The following is a 19,953-nucleotide window of genomic DNA, read 5'->3' on the forward strand; positions in this document are numbered from 1 at the left end:
TAATTTTTTTTGATTTAGCCATTAAACTATTTGAATTCAATTTTTTTGGCAGTCGAACAGCCATTTGAAATTTGATAGATGTGTTGATGTGAGTTTTTTTTTATTGGTCTAGTAATAACTGTAGCCCTCTAATGTTTACAAATTTTAACAAATTGATTTAAATATAAAAAAAAAATCATAGCCCTCAACATTTACAAAATGACAAATTTTAATTTTTAAAAATTTTATAAATCGGGCCACCTCGAGGCCTGTGCACCATTCGTGGCGACTTGAGCCTCTCGAAACCTGCGCACCTAAAAGAGACAAGACACGTCCCTGCCCATTTAATAAAGAAGTCTTTATCTGATTCTAAGGCCCAAATTGTCATTAACACATCCAGTTTGGGCTTAGAAAAACCAAAAAGTTTTTCTACAATCCAAAGCATACCATTTTAGTAAATAAAAATCATCCCATATCATTTTAGTAGAAAAATTATTAAAATAATATTATTTACGAAACTTGACGGTGCGTAGTTGAACCCCTGGAGCCAACTTTCTTCTTTTGTTGCTACTCCTTCAGAGGAATAGGAGGCCACTGATTTATTAGTTCACATCTCAAAGCACTTAGACTTTGATTAACCGATTCCTTAATGACCAAGTCTAAAGTGGTTAAGATTGGTGAACTAGAAACAGTTGAGACAGGAGCAACTGAAGTAAAAGTTGTTAACATAGGAAGAGAAACAAACACTTCAATCGTAAGAAAGGTTGAGGTAGGTGCAATGGACATGATGGGAGCAATAAGGACCTCAGGATTAATGGAAGTACCTTCATCATCTCCTGCATGCTAACTTCCATCTCTGTATAAGTCCTCTACATGACAAACAAACAGTCAATACTAAATTTTAGCAAATAAATAAGTACTAAAAGCAACACACACCAGAGCTACTACTACAAGACCAATTAAAAATTTCACGGAGAACTTCATCAAGAATCTCCTAACATGATGAAACGCTCAAGGGATGAATCTTGGCTCCAAATTTCTAATGAGAATGTGTCACTTGGTTACAATAGTTCGCTTACCTAGAAAGTGCAAAAACCTGTAAAAACAAACACAACAAATTAGAAAGTTCGAAGTAATACCTCCAATACTATATTGTGTATCAGAGCTTGCATAAGATTCAGTATCCATCACAATTTCGATTAAGGGACCTTCACTAACAGAAGGAAGAGAATGTGAATATGAATCTCTTCTTCTCTTTGTGCAAACCTCCAAATTGGGTCTTTTACTCTCTTCAAATGATTTTTAAGTAACATCAATAATTTTAACTCCTTGAATAGTTTCAATAGCTCGGAAAACTTCAATCACCTGTGCAACTTTTTTTCCTTTTGTAGCTCTTGGAACCATCGTAGTAACACCTCTACTTTCTCCTTTCTGGCTTCGATATTCCCATCTACATTCAGGATAAAAGGCATACATAGATAACCAATTTTTAGATTCTGCACACAATCCCAAAAGAATATTCGTTATTACACTATTACCCCATATGGCTAAGCTTCATTACATGACTTTATCCCATCAAGTTGACCTTTGTTAAAGGTGTTGAGGTCCACATCATCAAAACTATTAGGAATTTTCTCCATTAAGCAAAACCGCCAAGCATCTTTCAAGATGTGAACTTGCTCATATCTAATTGACGCACTTGTCTGCAGCTTTTTCAATTAAGCCTTTTCTGCTACATTTAATGAGCGAGGTTCCCAAGTACTTCTTTCAGTAGAAAGGTTAAACCTAGTCTAAAGGAAAAGGTAATTCCTCTTAAGTTTGCTCAATTTTGATATATTTATCCCTTGCCAAATGCAAGTTGCTGGTGGTGTTATCTGCAACAGCTTTTCTTCCCTTTCGAGTGGCGATCATTGCAAACCCCTTTTGATTACTCTCACTAGAAGGGTTACAATGAATATTCCTTTGAACACATTTATAGAAGCTTCTACTCTATGTAACTAGCAATCTAAGAAATATACCATTAAAGTCCACTATGAGGAACCCATTAATTTCCAGGGGCCACTCAACATGTATTCAACAATTCTACGAAAAAAGGATGCAAAGGTAGATGAAACCCAGCCTAAAAAATGTATAAGTAAAAAAAAAGCAAGTATTACGTGGTTGGATCATAATACAAAAAGACAACTTATATTAGTAAACAAACTTAAAAATATCATTAGTTTAATCAGAAATTAGCACACCAATTGAAAGACTAATATGTCGTCTATCAAGTTCAATTGCAAAGATGCTTTGTTTTGGGCATCAGAGTCGATGACTTCCAGAAGATAGAGACATAGATGTAACTAACTAGACTGGCAATGCATCGGACAAGACCCAAGTATAATAGATCCTAAATCCATTTATGGATTTATTCACTTGTGACGTTCATAGTGTGGCATACTTTAATCATGGGTGGATGACAGGCTATGTATGTGTGACTCGTATACTTTGATGTAAGTAAAAGCCCAAGTTTGAATAGATAAGGAACCAAAAACTGGTGCGTTGAGTATATAACTTCTGTAGTATGTAGGATCATTCGTAATAGTGGAATTCATAATGTGGCATTACATAATAGATGATGAGTAAACGTGGGCCACGGATCGTTCGTCTTTGTGATGAATGACTTAATTATTATTTGATAGTAATTGACTTTTCATAAAGGAAGGTATAATAGTTACCATGAGATAAAATAGAATCATATTGGGAGAACGGATTTATCCCAAAAAGCTTAAGGATATCCTATGAGGGGAACACACTTATGACAAGGTCATTGGACAAGCATTGATCGAGTAGCTTTCGTCATGGCATGTCATTAAGAAGAGCTCAGTCATAATACTATAGTGGAATGACTTCGTAGCTAAATGAGTTTATAATTAATAGGCGAAAAGTTGGAACTTAATTATAAATAATTTAAACCCTAATTACGTATGTCAAATTTATCTCTCCACTAGCTCGTTGAAACAATAAATGAATTGCATGTTGAATCAAATGAACAGAAATGGATAGAAATGCTAAAATTAGAGAAATAAGTTACATTCGTAAATGAATTTGGTTTCTCACTTAGTATGAAAATGACCGATAATTAATTTAAGTTTTAAATTATTATTTAATTAAATAATTGAAGTTCATAAATAAAATAAAATTAATTGATCATTGTGAATTCGTTAAATGTAGAAATTAAATATATTTTCTTATTATTTTTACGGTAAGATTGTCATGATTTTTTAGTAATTAGAATTGGATTGAGAAAATTATTTAATTGGAAAAATTAGATTATTTAGGAAATAGAGAAAATGTATTGGGTTGGATTAAATTATAAAGTGTTGGGATAAAAGTTCAAGAAGCACATATAATTCGACTCAATACAGGAGAGACCTGAATCCCTATCATAATACATATGAGGGGAAACATACCCTATTAGTCGCCCCTCTCTTCTAGTTCAACTAGAGGATTAGTTTTTCTATTAAATAAGTATTATTTGTGTTCTACTAATTTAACTAGGATTTCACTTCTTCTCCCCCTAAATAGATGGCACTGGTAGGGCTACAAACACAATAGGTTACATAACTTTTGAGATATTATTAATCTGCCCAAAAATGGTCTGAATTTATTTGTAAGTATAAATTATATTTTCCAGGAATAACAATTATACCAATTTCTATAAGAGAGATTTACTTTCCTACTGTAAGTAAGAAAATTATTTCTAGTTCTATGTTTGATTCATAATTGTTCAAGCCCACACTCGAAATAATTCGTGCTATGAGAATAGCGAAGAAGGTGGTTCGGTTGAAAGTCGGGAACAACAAGGATTCATCACGCTCAAAGCATAGATATATTTCGAGAAAAGTTTATTGCTATAAATATTACAAACCAACTCGATTTTCAAAATTTTATTTTGTTGCTATACAAGAAAACCATTTTCGAACCGAATTTTTTCCAACACTATGCACACCCTCACTTATGGTTAGTCTACAAACCTTAACCTTACAAACTATGCATCTATATTAACACTAAGGTTATATGAGGACCATGTGAAAACCTAAAGTAATTAATTGTTAGTCACTCTAACATGTCCCATCTTAAGACATCATATCACTACCACTGCTAAAAACATCAAATCAAACTTCCACGTCAACAATTTTAGGGCACGCAGCCAAATTTGTCTTCCACTATAAAAGATTCATCACAAACTTTCATAGACAACCCATCAAATCTTTTTGTCCCCAAAGAAAATTAAGACTTCCTTCCAACCTCCTTTCCTTCCTTCTTCGCCAAACTTTCATCTTCTTCCCTCTATTCATCTCACTAGTCAAACAAATCTCATACATACAAATATTTAATAGGAGATCTAGAATAAAAATTTCTAAATAGTAAAAGCATTACACGTATAAAAATAAAATTAAAAAATAAAAATTGAAAATTTGCCATGTCATGTTGCCATGTCATCCTCCACATAAGCATAAAATATTAAAAAAAGACAAATTCAATTAAATTTAAGGGTTTAAATAAATAAAAATAATAGGTTAAAGAACTTATTTAATAACAAAATAAATATAAGAACTTGCAGTAATTTAAAGACTTTTTAATGTATTATACTACTTTAAATTTCAAGTAAAAGATAAAGATTAACTTTTAAATTTCATGATCTATCATGGACTAGACACCCCGACAACCCATTACCCCACCTTGTAAAAACACTACAGCCTTTTCCCCCTAAGTGTTGGCGTGAAAAAAAGTCATCAAAAAGCATATTTTAAAGTTGGAACAGGTATTTTTTTCCTCAGAATTTAGATCATTAGTAATTTATCAGATAATTTTTTAACATTTAATCCTTAAATTTAATAATTTGTTAATTTGGTCATTGAATTTTTTAAAAAAAATTGAATTCGTTAGGATTTATTATATGGTACTCTAAGGTTATACCATATTATTATCTAATTTTTTAAATACATATAATTTTTTAGATTCTATTTTTAGGTTAAAATATGACGTAAGTCTTTGTACTCTTCAAAACTTTGAAATTTGATCTATGTAATTTTATTTTTAAGAATTTAGCCCTTTACTTTTCAGATTCTAAAATTAAAGTCCTACTATTAATCTTTGTTAAAATCATTTTATTAAATCCAAGTTCATTATAGCATCTTCCTTTTAAGTTACATTGTTACCAAGTGAGTTTTTTTCTTCAAAATGTTAAACTAATAAATTTAACAAAAACAAACCGTGTTAATAATTGGACTTGAATTTTAAAATTTAAAAAGTAAAAACGTATAGCATATTTTAATATCTTTTTTCATTCTAAAATGATGATATGATATAACTTAAAGTGACATTTGTCGCACTTTAATGAAGTCGATTCAAAGACTAAATTAAATAAAATATCAAATTCTAAAATTAATATGAATAAAAAAATTCAAGGATTCAATTGAAAATTTTATGAAATTAAAGAATTAAATGATACTTTATACCCTAAATTATTACTTTTTGAGGGAATCTAAATCACCCATCCCAAGCTGTAAAATTGAACCCTTCTTTTTCATGCTTCATTCATAAGTAATCAGAAATGCATCATTGGCAATCACAAAGCTAAAGCTTTTCATTTTATATATACACACACTCGATCCATAAAATATATATAAATATATTTAATCGTTTAACTTCCCCAGATTATCCACCAAACTATCTCTGACAGTTCTGTCAGTAACCTGTATCCTTTTGTCGCTAATAATTAAATAGGTCAAATGTTGGTTTTCATCCTTCTATTATGCTTAAATTAGAATTTTTATCTTTTTATTTTCAAACAATTATTGCACAAAAATCCACATAACAATCACATTTGATGAGATTTTAAAATTGATGGAAATAATTAACTATGGAGAGACTCGGATATAAATACTCAAAACTCAAGATCTTCGCATTTGCCAACTAAACTAAAAACCAAGAAATAACAATATTGTTTTTAACTTATCATGCTTACATAAATTATATATTTTTTTTTATGTTGAAAGTAAAGTTGCCCATGGACCGAGCCGGAGTAAGTAAAGAATTTAGGTTTGCTTTCTAGGCTTAGCTTAACTCGAAAAATAAGCTTAAAATTTTGTCCAAATTCAGCTAGATAAAAATACTAAAACCGAAGCTCGATCGCTCAGTATTAAGTTTTTTATATTATTTTTATATAAAATAAATTTAAAAATATAATACACCAAATACACTAAAAATATTAAAATAAACATTTCTCAATAAATGATTTTTTAAATATACTTAAATAACAATAAGATAAATTCAACTTAGCAAGCGAATACCTATAAAATAGTAGCAAAATTAATAATAAAATAAAAATTATACAATATCCAAATAATAATAATAATAAAATAATAGCAATATAATAATGAAATGATAGCAAAATAATGAAAAATAATGGCAAAAAAAAGTAAAAAATAGCAGCAGTTTTTTTAACAAATTCAGGTCGGGTCAAGTTGGACCCAAGTCAAAAAGACTTATCCGAGGTCTGATTCATTTAGAAAACGGACCTTATTTTTCTTTAAACTCATTTTTTAGACTTATTTTTGTCTAAATCCTCTTACTTTTCAAATCAACTTCATCGAAAAAATCTAATTAAAAGGAAATCTTAAAAAAAATTAATTTACTATTTTAATCATTACAGCGCACATACAATGGATGTGAAAAATTATATAAAAGATATACTAAATAAGTAAATTAAATTTTAGTTAAAATAATAAAATTGAATATTAAAATTATGGTGTTATATTTAAATCTCATATTATTAATTTTATATAAAATATATAGTAAAAGATAAAAAAAATCATAATAATATAATGTATTTTGTAAAAATAATAATTTTAGCTATTTCATAATTAAATTGATGTTAAATTAATTTATTATATTAACTCAATCAGTTTAAATAATAGAAAAGTAAAACATGTAAAATTCATGGACCCTGAAGGAAAATTGTCCAATTTCTTGAAGAACTAAACCCTTTTCACACTTGAGGGAAAGATGTGAAATCGGAGTAGTGGTAATATTTTTTTATTATTGATAATGAAGAAAATAATTACCTTAATTTTATTGAGGTTAGGCTCATCTGTATATGTTTTTACATGATAAACTATATTAAGATAAAATAATTAAAAATGATGGGAAAACATGAACCGACAAATCTCACATTAAGCCATCGGTTTCCGACCATAAGCTTGCTTGCAAACTTCGTAAGGTTTCTGCGAAGGACTGCACAGCTGCGAAGATCCTGGACATCCCACTAGACAATTGTTCCCCAAGCTACCGGAAACCCACGTGTCGCCGCCGAAGAACTCCGACGGTGGTCTTCCGATCAAGAAATTCCCGTCCAGAAACAACCGTCGCAACGACTTCTTCTTGCTGTACTCCAATGGGATGGCGCCCCGTAAGCGGTTGTAACGCAACGACAAAGAGGACAGCTGTGGGTAGTTGGCGAAGTCGGTGGGGGCGTTTCCCTCGATGTGGTTGAACCCGAGATCGACGGCCACGACGTCGCTGTTACCGCCGGATGGCTTCGAGATCTCCACACGTGTTAAGCTGTTGTTAGCTAAATCTGCCTGTTGCAATGCCGGTAAGAGAAAGAACCAGGCTCCGAGTGTGCCGGTGAACGAGTTTTCACTGAGTTCAACGACTTCCAGCTGAGTTAACCCATCGAAAGAGGATTTCGAGATGTACCCGGATAAAGAATTACCCTTTAAAGCAAGCTCCAATAAGTTATAAGGCAGTTTAGGTAGAAAACCGGTGAGTTGGTTGTAACTGAGATCGAGTCTCCTCAAACCAGAAAGCGAGTTGAAGGTTGTGGGCAAAGGTCCGGAAAGTGAATTATGAGAAATGTCCAAGGATTCAAGTGATTTCAGGGTGGTAACAGAGTCAGGGATTGAACCAGAGAAGGAGTTGGACTTGAGAATCAGAGTTTGGAGACTACGTAGGGAAGAAATGGAAGAAGGTATAGACCCGAAGAAGCCGTTATCAGAGAGATCAAGAATAGTGAGTTGGGTGAGTTGGGAAAGGAGAGGGGTGAGTTGGCCGGAGTAACCAGCAGGATCAAGGGTGATTTGGGTGACTCGAGTTGAGTCAATGGAGCAAATAATGCCGCAGGTGAAGTGAGTGCGGCGAGGGAGAGCGCAAGGGTCGGCGGCGGCGAAGTCCCATGAAGCGAGACAAGACCATGAAGGGATTGAGTTTGGCTTGATAGAGGCCTTGAGGGCTTTAAGAGCTGAAATATCCTGCGGGAAAGTCAGGCCCTGAGATAGAGAAAAGTGGAGAAGAAGAAGAAGAAGATAACAGAGGGTGTTGAACATGGCGACAGGGCATTGCTTTTTACTTGATGTGTAATTTTTGTTTTCCATTGCCAAAGAAAGAAGATGGTGGGAATGCAAGTGAAAAGAGCTTAATGAAAGTGAATCGATGATGCAAACTTATGGAGTTTGAAATTTCCATGTGGTTTTTGGAAGTTAGTGGTTTGGACTGTACACCACTCAAATTTTGTACTATTTATATTTACACACTATGTTTAATTTAGGTTGATTGTTCTTAAATTATATATATATTTTAGTTTAGTCTTTAATTTTTAAAATATTTTTATTAAAATTTCAAAACATTTGTATCATATTAATTTAATGTTAGCTCAAATATGATACAAAGCATATTGAGAACATGTTAGAGATACATTTGTTCCTATCGTTTGAGTAGTTTAAATCGATATATTAAAAAATAAAGAAAGAGTCTTTTAAAATTTAGTGACACTAACATGTTGGATACAAGTTGTCAATATAGTAATAATCCGATAATTGACAGAATAATGTAATTGGAATGAAATTTTAATTTAAGGATTCAACTGAAATGTTTTGAATATGACCAATTTAGAATTTGATCTATAGTTTGAGGAGGTCTGACGAAATTAATCCATTTAATATAATTAAGAATTACGCTGCTCGAGAATCCAATAATTTAAAGGAGATAAAAATTAATATAATGAAATAAGATTGCAGCAACCTGACCATCAGCATTAAATAAATGAAGAAATTAGTTGTCACAATACATATTAATATTCACAAATAAAAAATGGTACGTTACAACGTACTCGAATTTAATTTATATTTTTATATTAATAATAATATTTATATTAATCAATTAAAATTTAATTATTTAATTTTAATTGAGATTTTTTACATGAAAACATGCAAGTGACTTGTTCTAACGTTGATACTAATAAATTTGAATGATTGTATGGATTATTATTTTCTTCATCAACAATAAAATAAAATAAAAAGATTTATTTGTGATTTTTTTTACTCTATTAAATGCCAATAAAATAATACAGGGCCCGTAATTGAGATATTTTCAACAGTTCTCCCACATCCAACTCTCCATGTTTCGCCACATTTCAGCCACAAAATAAATTTTGGATCTTTTTATTATAGATGGAGTTGGATTTGAATTGGGTTTAATTTATTTTGATTTATAAAATAATTTTTTATTTAAAAATAATAAAATATAAAATAAAATATTTTAAAATTATTTAATTTAATTTTGAGCTATTTAAAATAAAAATTTAAGTTCAAGTCGAGTTGAATCAAATTTATCAAGTTAGAAAGATCACTCGATCCATTAAATGATTCATCCATAATTATGCTTTTAATTTTTTATTTTATTTAATTAATGGTTAGCATTTAGTACATTGACCGTATAAATTTTTATTTCACAAGTAGTGTTAAAAATTATCATATGTCTCATATTTTTAAATATTTTAAAAATATTTTACTATACTCTTATAGGAAACTTGTCAACCTCTTGATCTTACTTATAAAATCTAAAATTTCACTAATAATGTACCAAATATATTCTCTTTTAACTAATAGAATACATAATGAATTGTTTTAAATTTAGTATCATTTTATTATATTAACCTATACTTACTATGTGCGGTATGAATAATATATATATTTTTAACTATTACATTTTAAAATATAGAACTTTATGTGATGGCACGATGGTTAAGAATGTTCACTGCTCCAAGTGTGTTCGTGTTTAAGTTGTGCTAATCACGTTAGTTATTCAGACTTTGCTTTGTTATTGTAATTCACCAAAAAAATTTTATATATTTCAATGTTAATTTTAAATGGTTGATAAGAAATTAATGATGTTACAAATTTAACTCTAATTTGGTTTTTTAACTTTATATATTTTCTAAAATATGAAATTTCAATATTGAGGCAAATAATAGTTGTTAAATTCATTAAGTAAAATTTTGCTATTTTCAAAATCTTATGTAACAAATTTATTATCACATGTGAAATGTTATACTAATTTGCTATTTTTACAGAGTGCTAAGAAAATAATGTCTTTCTAGTTAACGGATTTTACGACCACTAGACATAAATTTCAAAAACCGAAAAGTATAAAGATTGAAATGATCAAATTGGAAAACATGAGTCAAATCCACAACTTACTGATAGTTATATATTTTTGTACTTAAAGATAACAATATTAATTTTTTATTGTTTAATTTGGGTTTTAGGGTTAATTTGATTAAAGTTAATTGCTAATATTGTTAGGTTTGAATTTTTCATGATTTTGTTAATATTGGATGTGTTTTAATTTCGATTTTAAGGTTGATTTGATGAAAGTTAATTGCTAAACTTTCTAATATTAACAATTAACTTTCATCAAACCAACCCTAAAACCTGAATTAAACACTAAAAAGTTATCGTTGTTAACTTTAGATATCAAAATCTATAACTTTTGTCAAATACAAATACTACATTTGACCAAAAAACAATATAGGTATCACATTAAAAAATATCAAACACATGTACCAGACTATCCATTAAGCCTATTTTTAATATCTAACTTTATTAAAAACTACCACTTTTAAGTTTTCTAAAACATCGTTCTCTACAAAATTGTAATTTTCAAAAAATTATACATAAATATTTTTTGGTACAATAATAATTTGAACCCAAATTATTTCGGGAGGTGATAACTCGATTAATAGGTTACTGACTTAGGATTCATATATATATATTTTAATTAATGTGATATGATCAAGTATAATTGATGTTGAATTAATATGTGACACTAAATTTAATTCAGATTATTTTAAAAATATATAAAAAGGGATAAATATTAAAACTATACATAAACTTTAATTCAATGTGCAATATGATACATAAACTTTTAGTTTTGACAACTGCATATATGTAATTTTGATTTGATTTAATTTGCACAAATAACTAACATTATTGGTGACGTAGAATTATTTTATGTTTATCTATTACATAACTAAACAATTATATTTACCAAATATGAAAATAAATTGATCTATTTATTTTTTAAATGCATACAATTGAATTAAAATCAAAGTTTTATGTATACAATTGAACTCAAATAAAAAAATCAAGTGTATAATTGCATCAAATGAAAGTTCATGTATCGCATTGCACATTTGATCAATATTCATATATAATTTTAAGATACATCCCATTAGAGAATCATGTTAATGGTAGGGCTCGAACCCGTGAAGTGCTAAGAAGCTACAACATAAGTCGATGTACTATATCTTAAACTGCATTTTAGTCTCTTTACTTGAAAAAATGAGCAAATTGGTCCTTTTATGTTATAAAAGGAATAAAATAGTCCATTCATCAAATTTGTACATAAATGCTTGTTTTAGTTCTTTATGTTACAAAATGCTTTGTATAAAGACAAACTAACAAACTTATCTGAATATTTACACCTTTATTCAATTTGGTCCATAACCTTCCACATTTTTGTAATAGCTCGATTTTCAATAGTGCTGGAAAAGGTTGTAACAATTCATTTTTCAGTGGTATCAGAAATGGCAATTTCGAAAGCTGATTTTCTAATGATTTAGTTTGTAAATATTATATAATAATATTTACGAGCCTATTATAGTATTATATTGAATTTTGGTCTAGGAATTTTCTTGAATTAATAGTTAATTAAGGTATAAGGACTAAATTGTAAAAAGCATAAAAATTAATCGCTATAGATTTTTATTTGATAAAAGGCTTATTCAGTAATTGAACAAGGTTTACGATGGATGGTGTGAGATCTTTGCTGATCTGATCCACGCATTCTGAACATTCCAAAATCTACAAGGTAATTCTAAAAGTAAGTATTTAAAATAATTAATAAGCTCATACAAATTCAATATTCTACTTGCCTCACAAAACAATTATATAAGAACTTAATACGCAAATAAATTTTACCTATCCACCAACACAGTTCGCCAGCAAGGTAGGTGCATATATATATATATATATATATATATATTTGTTTACTTAGTCGGCAACACAGTTCACTAGCAAGGTATGTGCATATATATATTTGTTTACTTAGCCACCAACACAGTTTGCCAATAAGGTAGGTGCACCTAATTTATTGAAAATCATAACACAATGACTCTCCTCCTGTCAATTCTATATCCAACCTTTCGTTATTGCAAACTTCAATTATAATAGTCAATTATTCCATTTCTCTTTTATTTCTTAATTTTTAAAGTGTCACATTTCACACGATTCACATTACCCGATGAACGTCGTAAAATAGTTCAAAACACAGGTACACTTCACATCAGAGGCTCATTCAAGCTAAACATATACAGAGGTGTCAGGTTACCTGTAACACCCCTAACCTGTTTCTGTAGTTGGATTAGGGTTACGGAGCACTATCAATAATAGAAAGTTTAATTACAATAGGTAAGGTTTGATAATTACATCAGGTTAGGTTGTAATGACATTGAAATGTTTAAGTTTAATTGATGAATAACTGTCAAATGCCTTGTTAAGATGTTGAATTTGAACATTTGAGCTTGTTTAACATGATTTGGTAAGTTTTGAATCAAGTAAATGTGATGATTTTTGAATATATTGATTGGTTGTTGTTGGAAACTATAAATAGCTAGCAAATGGTTTATTTTTACCAAAAATAGGGTCCACATACCGACGACCATCCTCCCTTGTCATCGGTTAACAGTATGTGATGTTGCGAGTCAAGTGGCTTGAGGTCGTGAGGTGACATACTGTTTGGCGACGTCACGACGTGGAAGAGATGATGTCACGACGTCGGCCTAAACTTTTAAAACTTTACAATTTGGTCCTATTTCGTATTCGAGTTGACAAAAAGTGCTTTCATAAGCTCAAGTAAGACTCAAAATTGATTGTTTAACATGATTTGGATGTGATTAACACCTAATTACATGCGTGAATGATTATTTACTGCATATTTAATTGTAGTTGTTCCGACAATGAATGTGACGTCCTGTAGATTGGACTCAACGATTGGGTTGGACGAAGGATATTACAATTTTTATCTGGAGTGAAATTAGATAAATTTCCTTACAATTTAACAATTCCATTAGAAATTGCATTAGATAAATTTCGTTCAAGGACTATATAGATTAATTTATTTCGCTTATTTTGATGGGAATTAAATTGTTTATTATCCTATAAATTATTAACAAAAAATAATTAACACTCTTATCAATGATCTATGTTTGATCATTTTCTAAATAAAAAATTTAATTTGATATATGTCATTTTACATGTTTAATTTTATTCTTATTATTGTAATTTGTGTAAAATAATGTTCCTTATTCAAATTGTTGAATATAGATAATATATATGAACTTATTTGAAAATTTTAATATTATAATAAAAAACCCGAAAGAATAAATAAAACATTTTCAACATAAAATTTTATTTCATATAATTAATATAAAATAATATTATTCAAAATAATAAGTAAATAACATAATTAAAATATATCAATCATTTTGATAATTCAAATATATTGTTAATAAAAATTTCTAATTATTATTAAAACATTTGGTAAAAATATATATTATTTTCGAAAAGTAAAATGATATATTGGAAAAATTTTCACTATTTAATTTTTATCTTTCTTAACGGTCAATAAATTAACTATAATAATTTGTAGACTGTCAGGATATAATATATTATAAAAATGTAGTATTTATAAAATTATGTATAGGAATATAAAGTCAATTATTATATAAATAATTAGAATTTATGGTTTAAAAAGGTAATATGATTTTTTTTGGTTAATGCAAACCTAATCATTTAAATATTTTATTATATGAATTTATTTAATAAAAGGTTTTTAATAGAATTAAAATTCTTATTATAAATATAAAATAAATTTGTGTTATCAATTATTTTTAACTAATTATTTTAATAAAATTAAAATTAATAAATTTTATAAAAATTAAAAATTAAAACCATAAATCTAGATAACAACAAAAGTTATATTAATAGTTTGTTTTATAGATAGAGATAAAGGGATTAAATTACTCTGTTTATTTAAAAAATTAAATTAAGGTAAATTATAAAATAGTCACTTTTATTTGCTTGATTACAATTTAGTCATTTATGTTTGAAATATTACGTTTTAGTCGATTACGTTATTGTTTTGTTACGAAGTTGTCACTCTACCATTAAGCTCTATTACCTCTCTAACGATGGTCCTATATGGCGGTCAAATAGGTTTTAAATGCCAACATACATATCCTACATGGCAATTCAAATTAAATTTATTTAATTAAAAACATATTTTATCTTAACAATTAGACATTCAAGTTAATATTTAAAATCTATTTAGATTGTCACGGAGGTAACAGAGTTTAACGGTAGAATGATTATTTTATAATAAAATAATAACATAACTGACTAAAACATAACATTTTAAATATAAATAACTAAAATATAATTTAAATAAAATAAAAGTGAATATCTTTATAGTTTTTTCACTACATTATTTCTCATCTTTTTAAGTATTTATTAAAGAAAAATCCAATAACATAGGGTATCACGATCCCTTAAAAGCGGCACAGCAAGCCAATGAGTGGAGCGCAGATTTTAAACGCAAAAAACCAACTTCACTTCCCATTTGCTAGTCTTCCACGATGACTCCCCTCCACTTCTTCCTCCTCCTCCTCCTTTCGTCAGCTGCTTTAATCTCCGCGGCCGCCGCCACCGCCACCACCGCATATCCTTCCATCCCGGGCACCGATTCCACAACTGATTGTGGCCTATCCGGAGGGGACGAGAATCCAGTTCCCATCCGTCGCGAAGTCTACGGTAACGGCAAGATATTCGACATCAGCCATAGGTACACCGTCGACATGCCGTCTTGGGAATCCAAGGACGGCGTAGGACAGTTCCTATGGTTGCCTAAAAGCATGAAGAACGGTTCCCTCGCTAATAATTCGGAGATGAAACTCCCAACTCACACCGGCACCCACCTTGACGCTCCCGGACACGTCATCGATCGGTACTTCGATGCCGGCTTCGATGTCGATACCCTAGATTTGGAAGTACTTAATGGTAACTAATATTTAAATAAAATAGTAACAAAATTCACTTATTTGATATAATTTATTTCTATTTCTCTTCTTTATTTTGGGTAAAATTTTCACCTTATAGGTCCTGCCCTGTTGATAGATGTTCCAAGGGATAGAAACATTACTGGTCTGTATCTATATCTTTGCCTTTTCTTTTTCATTTTGTTGGTTATATTTAGGTGTATCTATAAAGTCATCCCTTTATGAAAATTAATTTGTTAGAATTTGGTTCACCTATTTCTTTCGGAACTAAGAATTTGATTAAGTTGTTGATAAATGCTTGAACTTAACTGCAGGTTTTTGTTAATTTGCTTGTATATAAATTATTGAATGGCTAGTTTTCAGGTTGAAATACTACTTAATTGAACTAATTTCACTAATTAGAGCGGACTTTTTGAAAAATAGAATGATGAAATTTATAATTCGACCATATATTTATATATTTGGAAATTTATTATCATGTTTTTCTTCTTCTTAAATTTATAGCCGAGGTTATGGAGTCTTTGAAAATACCAAAGGGAGTACGTAGAGTTCTTTTCAGAACATTAAATACTGACAGGTAATTACATAAATACGCCACGGAATCTTGTAAGAAAGAAAATTTTGAGGTTAAATTTGTGGATTTTCAGGCGGCTAATGTTCAAGAAAGAGTTTGATACAAGCTACGTTGGATTTATGAAGGATGGAGCAGAGTGGTTGGTTAAACACACTGACATCAAACTTATTGGTGAGATGATTGCCTTCCAAAATTTGCCTTTAAATTTGGTTCTTGCTTGCTGGTAGTAGTTTAGATGACATGTTTGTTTTCTGAAATTCAGGAATTGATTACTTATCTGTTGCTGCCTTTGATGATTTGATTCCATCTCATATAGTTTTCCTAGAAGACCGGGTAAGAAATCTTCATCTTTTGTGTTATCTAGCTGCTGTGTTTTGGTTACTATAACGATTTCATTCATCACTGAACTTATCGCTTTCCAGTATGATCGCCGTGTCAAATTTGATATCCTGCTTCATACGTTCATGAATCGTTGTGTATGCTTGTTATCATGTATGTTTGGATTACTTCGTTCTCTAATGTGCCTTACTTAGCAAGTCTCCTCAGTTGTTTTGCTTTGAGTAATATTATTGAAGGCTAGAAATGTCGTATAAATAGCAAGCGTCTGCGCACTTCTAATACTTGACATCCACCGCAGGATATCATTCTTGTGGAAGGTTTAAAACTCGATAACGTTCAACCTGGAATATATTCAGTCCATTGCTTACCATTAAGATTGCTTGGTGCTGAAGGATCACCAACCAGATGCATTCTCATCAAATGATGTTGTTGTCCTTGGTAAGTCCTGCATTCTTGCTCAAGGCGTGGCATTGTTGCTATTGTCAGCTAAAACAAACTATTTGTATTTTTCATTATTTTCTCTATTAGTTACCATAAAAGACTTGAGATAAGTGGGTACGTTTTCAAGGCAATGATGATGCTAATGGCACACCGTCATCTTACACCGTCATCTTATTAGGCATGTTGTTTGGAAAGAGGAAATGGGCGGGTGACATTACGAGTGGTGTTTGATTGGAACAAGGCAAATAACGGGTTTATGAGTTAGAACTTGACGCTGTTAGGAATCCTAGAAGGGAGCTTCAGTATAGAAATTTGGTTGCAGTGAACTACACTTTTCGTATAATATATCATTATGATATTTCTTTTAAGTTCCCTTTTATTTCATAAATAATAATACACTTACGCCATGTTTTTGGTTGGTTGGAGTATTAGTTTTTCCACATATTTTAATTATTAATTGACTATAAACTAATCATAATTAGTAATTTTTAACCACTCATGTGACTTGTCTGTGGTAAAGAGGAACATTTTTACTTATTTTGAGGAGGTTTTATTTTTTACAAAAGTTTTATCCATCTTTTTAGTTACATGATTAAATTTGTACTAATTATTTTATATTTTATATTTTATATCCAACTATTTTAAAACATATGCATTAAATATATTTTTTTCTTATATTATTTAACTAGTCACCAAACATAAAATTATTGATGGTTCTTTTGAATATCATTGTTAGATTTAGTCACTGAACATAATTTTTTGAAAATGTTTATTGGATGGTGAAATAACTGGAAAACTCATTGAATTCCAACTTGACCTAATTTTATAGGTTTGTTTTTTTTTTTTGAAAATTGAGTTTGTTTAATATCAAATTATACTTTTAGTATTTAGTTTTAAGATATAATTCAACAATTTTATTTATATTATATATATATGCAAGTCATGTCACTCAATAGTGAATTTGTGTAGATTTCAAGTTGATTGACATGAGATTTAATGTTCGAATTTTGTGTTTGTAAAATTCATTCCTTACATTGTAATTGAATTATTCACTTGTATCAAATATATACACAAACACAAACTCATAAATATATATATATACATTCACTCAAATCTTAACATTTCTTGAAATTTTTATACATATATTATTACCAAAGGCTTATATAAAAGACATGGAAAGAAAAAAAGGGGTATTCTTCTCTTCATCTTTCTTCCATCCTCTCTATGAGAGAACTCATTTTCTTCATGATTTGGCAACCAAAATCATCTTACTCCACCACCAACAAAACATTGCATCAACAAAAATTAATTGAAATAATTTGTGAATGATTTGTAGTCTAAAATTTTAATTGAGATTTGTTGATGTTTTTTTCATATTCCTCTCCTTGGGAGCAGCTCTTTCATATTTATAAGGATGTAACATGTTAGGGGATAGCTAGGCATTATGCGTATGACACGTTCCTAGGCTCAACTCGTACCCTTAAATGTGTCTCTTTGGTAGAATTTGCACCCAGATATCACCATAGGAGGCAAGCAGTGCTCGCATGTCCCTTGTGCTCCACCTCGCAAGGTGGTGAGGTGTGACGGGATCATTTTGCTAGATGGTGAGGTGTGCTAAATGGTAAGGCATCTCACGAGGTAGGTCAGATTCTCGGTCACAAGGACAAGTCGTATTTCGAGTTGTGAAACATTCTATAACAATTTGTTTACCGTTTTGTAGAATAAGAGTTATAAAGTGACTTTTTTGAGATAAACTTACACTTGTGAATCGCGTAATTAGGTGCTTGTTATATAAGTTTTAAGTGCAAACTTATTGGGTAAGCTTTATTGCGTGATTGGTGAACTATTATTAACTTCAAGTTCGCAAAGCATATTTAGTATCATACACCTATATGAAACCTAACTTGTCAAAAGAGAACTGGTGGCCTATATCGATGAGGCATATGCCTAAAGTATGGCAAAGCATTAGATATCACATAACTTAAAAATCGCAACTTTGTTTAGCAAGCAACATTAGGAGAGGTGGTGAGATGTATTAGTGATCTAGATTGGTTGGTAATGGGATTTGCGAGTGGTGGGGAGGATCCGATTTAAAATTGGCAGATAAAAAAATCAATATAAAATTAACAAACTGCAAGACCCTGAAAATATTATAAATTAAAAAGTTGAGATTTGAAATCAACGAACCCCAAAATTTTGAAAATCTTGTAAGTTAAAAGTTGCGATATGAAATTGACGAACCACAAGATTATGAAAACTTGGTAAGTTAAAAGTTTACAATTTAAAATCGGTGAATTGCGAGATTCTGAAAATATTGTAAGTTAAAATGTCGCGATCTAAAATTAGTGAACCGTGAGATTATGAAAATATTGTAATTTAAAAGGTTGTGATATAAAATCGGTGAACTATGAGATTTTAAGGATCTTGTCAATTAAAAAGTTGTGATCTGAAATTGACGAACCGCAAGACTTTGAAATCTTGTAAGTTAAAAAATTACGATATGAAATCATCAAATTGGGCTCTAAAAATATTGTAAGTTAAAAGGTCGCAATTTCAAATCGACAAACTGCGAGATTTTTAAAATATTGTAAGTAAAAGGTTGCGATCTGAAATCAATGAACTGCGAAATTCTAAGATCTTATAAGTAGGAAGTCGCGATCGTAAATCGAAGAATTATAAGATTCTGAAAATCTTGTAAGTAGATGGTTGCGATTGTAAATCGATGAATCATAAGATTCTTAAAATCTTATAAGTAGAAGGTCACGATCGTAAATCAACCAACCGTAAAATCTTTGAAATCTTGTAAATAGAAGGTTGTGATTGTAAATCAGCGAACCATAAGATTCTTGAAATCTTGTAAGTAAAAGGTCACAATCGTAAATGGGTGAATCGCAATATTCTTAAAATCTTGTAAGTAGAAGGTGAAAATCGTAAATTAGTGAACTATAAAATTCTTAAAATATCGTAAATAGGAGGTCGCCATCGTAAATCAACAACCCGTAAGATTCTAAAAATGTAGTAAGTGAGAGGTTACGATTGTAAATCAGTGAACCGTAGGATGTTAGTTATAACACCCCAAACCCGTCCTAAACGTTATGGTCGAATCTGAGAGTGTTACGAAGAAAGGTTTTGAAACTGTTTTTATTTCGACAAAAACCTTATAAAGCTACTTGTTATAAAG

The 19,953-nt window shown here is 30.0% G+C and overlaps 2 protein-coding genes across 5 annotated transcripts; one reads left to right on the forward strand and one right to left on the reverse strand.

Moving 5' to 3' along the window:
- Positions 1-6,992: 6,992 nt before the first annotated feature.
- Positions 6,993-8,525, reverse strand: LOC108484674 (LRR receptor-like serine/threonine-protein kinase GHR1). The gene has a single exon (XM_017788549.2). It carries the CDS (start codon positions 8,397-8,399, stop codon positions 7,200-7,202), a length of 1,200 nt encoding a protein of 399 aa, XP_017644038.2. The 5' UTR covers positions 8,400-8,525; the 3' UTR covers positions 6,993-7,199.
- A 6,363-nt stretch (positions 8,526-14,888) lies between these two features.
- On the forward strand, positions 14,889-18,526 carry LOC108484069 (cyclase-like protein 2). Of its 4 annotated transcripts, none has more exons than XM_017787704.2 (7): positions 14,889-15,419; positions 15,519-15,563; positions 15,923-15,995; positions 16,066-16,163; positions 16,255-16,325; positions 16,630-16,769; positions 18,274-18,526. In XM_017787704.2, the coding sequence occupies exons 1-6, from the start codon at positions 14,999-15,001 to the stop codon at positions 16,753-16,755; spliced, it is 834 nt and encodes a 277-aa protein (XP_017643193.1). In that variant the 5' UTR covers positions 14,889-14,998; the 3' UTR covers positions 16,756-16,769; positions 18,274-18,526. The 4 variants fall into 4 exon arrangements, with proteins under 4 accessions (XP_017643193.1, XP_052880294.1, XP_017643191.1 ...); XM_017787702.2 differs by lacking the exon at positions 18,274-18,526 and adding an exon at positions 16,860-17,140 and having other exon boundaries at positions 14,890-15,419; XM_017787703.2 differs by lacking the exon at positions 18,274-18,526 and adding an exon at positions 16,951-17,140 and having other exon boundaries at positions 14,890-15,419.
- Positions 18,527-19,953: the final 1,427 nt, after the last annotated feature.

This window comes from Gossypium arboreum, chromosome 13, assembly GCF_025698485.1.
Source record: "Gossypium arboreum isolate Shixiya-1 chromosome 13, ASM2569848v2, whole genome shotgun sequence".
Classification (NCBI taxonomy): Eukaryota; Viridiplantae; Streptophyta; class Magnoliopsida; order Malvales; family Malvaceae; genus Gossypium; species Gossypium arboreum.

Bases quoted from the DNA above. Each gene is read 5' to 3' on its own strand.
- LOC108484674 (XM_017788549.2), bottom strand. From the start codon at position 8,399: ATGGAAAACAAAAATTACACATCAAGTAAAAAGCAATGCCCTGTCGCC.
- LOC108484069 (XM_017787704.2), top strand. From the start codon at position 14,999: ATGACTCCCCTCCACTTCTTCCTCCTCCTCCTCCTTTCGTCAGCTGCT. The intron at 15,564-15,922 runs GTCTGTATCTAT...TTAAATTTATAG, and splicing joins AAGGGATAGAAACATTACTG to CCGAGGTTATGGAGTCTTTG. The intron at 16,326-16,629 runs GTAAGAAATCTT...CATCCACCGCAG, and splicing joins TAGTTTTCCTAGAAGACCGG to GATATCATTCTTGTGGAAGG.